Source organism: Triticum dicoccoides, chromosome 7B (genome assembly GCF_002162155.2).
Source record: "Triticum dicoccoides isolate Atlit2015 ecotype Zavitan chromosome 7B, WEW_v2.0, whole genome shotgun sequence".
Classification (NCBI taxonomy): Eukaryota; Viridiplantae; Streptophyta; class Magnoliopsida; order Poales; family Poaceae; genus Triticum; species Triticum dicoccoides.
Genome location: NC_041393.1, coordinates 560,556,557 through 560,559,021, shown reverse-complemented (window position 1 = coordinate 560,559,021; position 2,465 = coordinate 560,556,557). Strand labels below are relative to the sequence as shown.

The following is a 2,465-nucleotide window of genomic DNA, read 5'->3' as shown; positions in this document are numbered from 1 at the left end:
TAGGCTAGGAGAGGTGGCTAGGCTGTAAAAGAGGAAATTTACTGCCCGGGATCATCATCACAGTCAGCTTAGCAGGGTGATTAGTTTGCATGCTTCAGCAATTGAAGCTCTATTGTGCTGTGCATTTTTCAGGTCCACTGCACATTTGAGGTCTACCTCAATTTCATAATGAAATTCAAATTGGGGGTTCCTTTAATTTCACCCACAAAAAATTGAGTGCCTAAGGGCTTGCCAAATGCCAAGTACAGTAGCATATGCACGTATTCAATAAAACTATTTGGGATGTGAGCTTGACCATGGTTCTGTAATTATTTTTGCACAGCCTCGTATCCGGTTCAACGATCGAGAAAAGCGCACAGACACGAAGAATGCCCTTAATAACATTCTGCTTATCAGAGCATGGACTAACATGACACAGTGTGTTTCCTTTCGCCTATCATCGTTGTCGGCAGTGAAAATTCGATGCCAAATCACTCCTGATGGCTGATGTAGGTCATTTTTTAGGATTTGATAGGGTTAATGTGACACACTCCCCGTAGGTCATTTTCTATGATTTGATAGGGTTAATGTGGTACTCTTATCAGGCATGTACTTTATTCTAATCAAAGTTGATAGGGTTAATGTGACAAAATACCTGTAGGTCATTTTCTAGGATTTGAAAATAACTGCTAGTACTTGTGTGCAGGCTGCTAATAGTAGCATACTTTGTTCTAATCAAAATTTCTATGCAATTCAATCCGGAAAGCCACTCTGTTAGTAATACAGAACTAGCATTTATTTAGACTGAAAATATGCACTGTAATTTAATGTGCATTTTTGCCCAGTAATGTGTATTCCTTCTCTTTTTTGTTGCCTGAATTTAAAGTGGTTTTGGATTGTAATTTTCAGTAATGTGTCACTTCTAGTTTACCTGACTATTTTTGTATTCTTATCAGTTTGTGCCCCATTCTAAAGAAGTTCAGTAAATGTGTACGTCCCATTTTGTAAATACAATATTTTACAAACCATTTAGATACAAAAACCTGATCTTTGTTTTCTTTTTCACAAGAAGCTATTTTTGGCTTACATGAAGGGATGCATGTTCTTCATCTTGCAGGTATGACTCATCCTCGCATTCTTACTCCGCCTTTGTTTCCTTCGGCTTCCTGATTCTGAAATTTTAAGATAATTGTAAGTACTCAGTATCATGTTCTTAAGCAAAGCTACTATTTTTTTGCTTGAATTACAGTGTTTTTTCTGACCTATGTATAGTGTCAATAAAATCTAAATTTCAAGATGGAGATACATTTTTTGGTGGCATCTTACATCACAGTCGTTGGTCGTAGGATTTTAGAAAAAAAAACACTGTATCAGGAATACAAGTGTTTATGAAACTACTGTTGTTGGTTTAGCCAAACACCTCACAGTTTCCGAAACTTCAGTTTTGTAGAAACCATAGTATTCTGACTGAGCTAAGCTAGCCGTGTATTTCCACCTGTGGGAGTCAAGGTGTGTACACTCCTTGTTTTTATGGTCGAGCAGTCAGTTGGTTTTTTGCTCACTCAGAATGTTTTTGGTTTTGGGGGTTCGATGTGTACATTGTGCATCAGCATACACTGCTAGCTGCCTATGGAGATCAGCACTAAAGAATAAACAAATCCTGGTAATTCTTTCATCTAGGATGCTTATGTCGTCTCAAAACTGTGAACCTGGCTCATAGAATGATCTTTTTATTTAGGATTCATGGTTATTTTTTCTTTTTCTTGTTATTATGCACTACTATGAGTTCATTGTATTAAGATTCCTTACAACTTTAGGCACCTACGCTATCTACAGAAGGAGGGGACCCAGCCTTCTTCACGGCTCGCAGCAATGTCTCCCAATGATTCTTTCATGCAACAAGGAGGGTACCCGCCCTTCTTCACGTCTCGTGCAACAAGTAAGGACCACCCTCTGGCTATTACTATTGATTCGTGTGCATGTGCTGAAAAGTAAGAAAATACCCTACTAGATTTGGACACTGACGAGGACTAACAAGTTTTCACTTTCCCGACGTGGCCACAGGGGTGATCGATGCGGACTACCGCTGCCTGGTGGGCGTCGTGCTCTTCAACCACTCGGAGGTGGACTTCGCCGTGAAGCCCGGCGACCGCGTCACACAGATGATCGTCCAGGTGATCGTGACGCCGGAGGTCACTGAGGTGGAGGACCTCGATACCATCGTTTGGGGGGAGGGAAGATTGGGGTCCACCAGCATCTGAACTCTGAGCCTTGGTAGATACATTTAGAGAAGTGGTATGTTTAGGCTGTTGGTGGAACACTAGGAAAGGTACCCACCTTTGGTTGTGTGCGTTTACTGTTAAATGGAATCACGTGATCTCTTGCAGTTGAGATGTTCCATGTTGCATCCATGAATGGTCTAAGTGTTAAGATGGTCCTGTGACCTTAATTTATTTTGCAATGGACGTGTCTCTGATCTTCATCCA

At 40.7% G+C, this 2,465-nt stretch overlaps 1 protein-coding gene across 1 annotated transcript; it reads left to right on the top strand.

The window, feature by feature from the left end:
* Nucleotides 1-1,861: 1,861 nt before the first annotated feature.
* Nucleotides 1,862-2,240, top strand: LOC119338186 (deoxyuridine 5'-triphosphate nucleotidohydrolase-like). Its single transcript, XM_037610495.1, has 2 exons — nt 1,862-1,970; nt 2,044-2,240. The coding sequence occupies exons 1-2, from the start codon at nt 1,862-1,864 to the stop codon at nt 2,238-2,240; spliced, it is 306 nt and encodes a 101-aa protein (XP_037466392.1).
* Nucleotides 2,241-2,465: the final 225 nt, after the last annotated feature.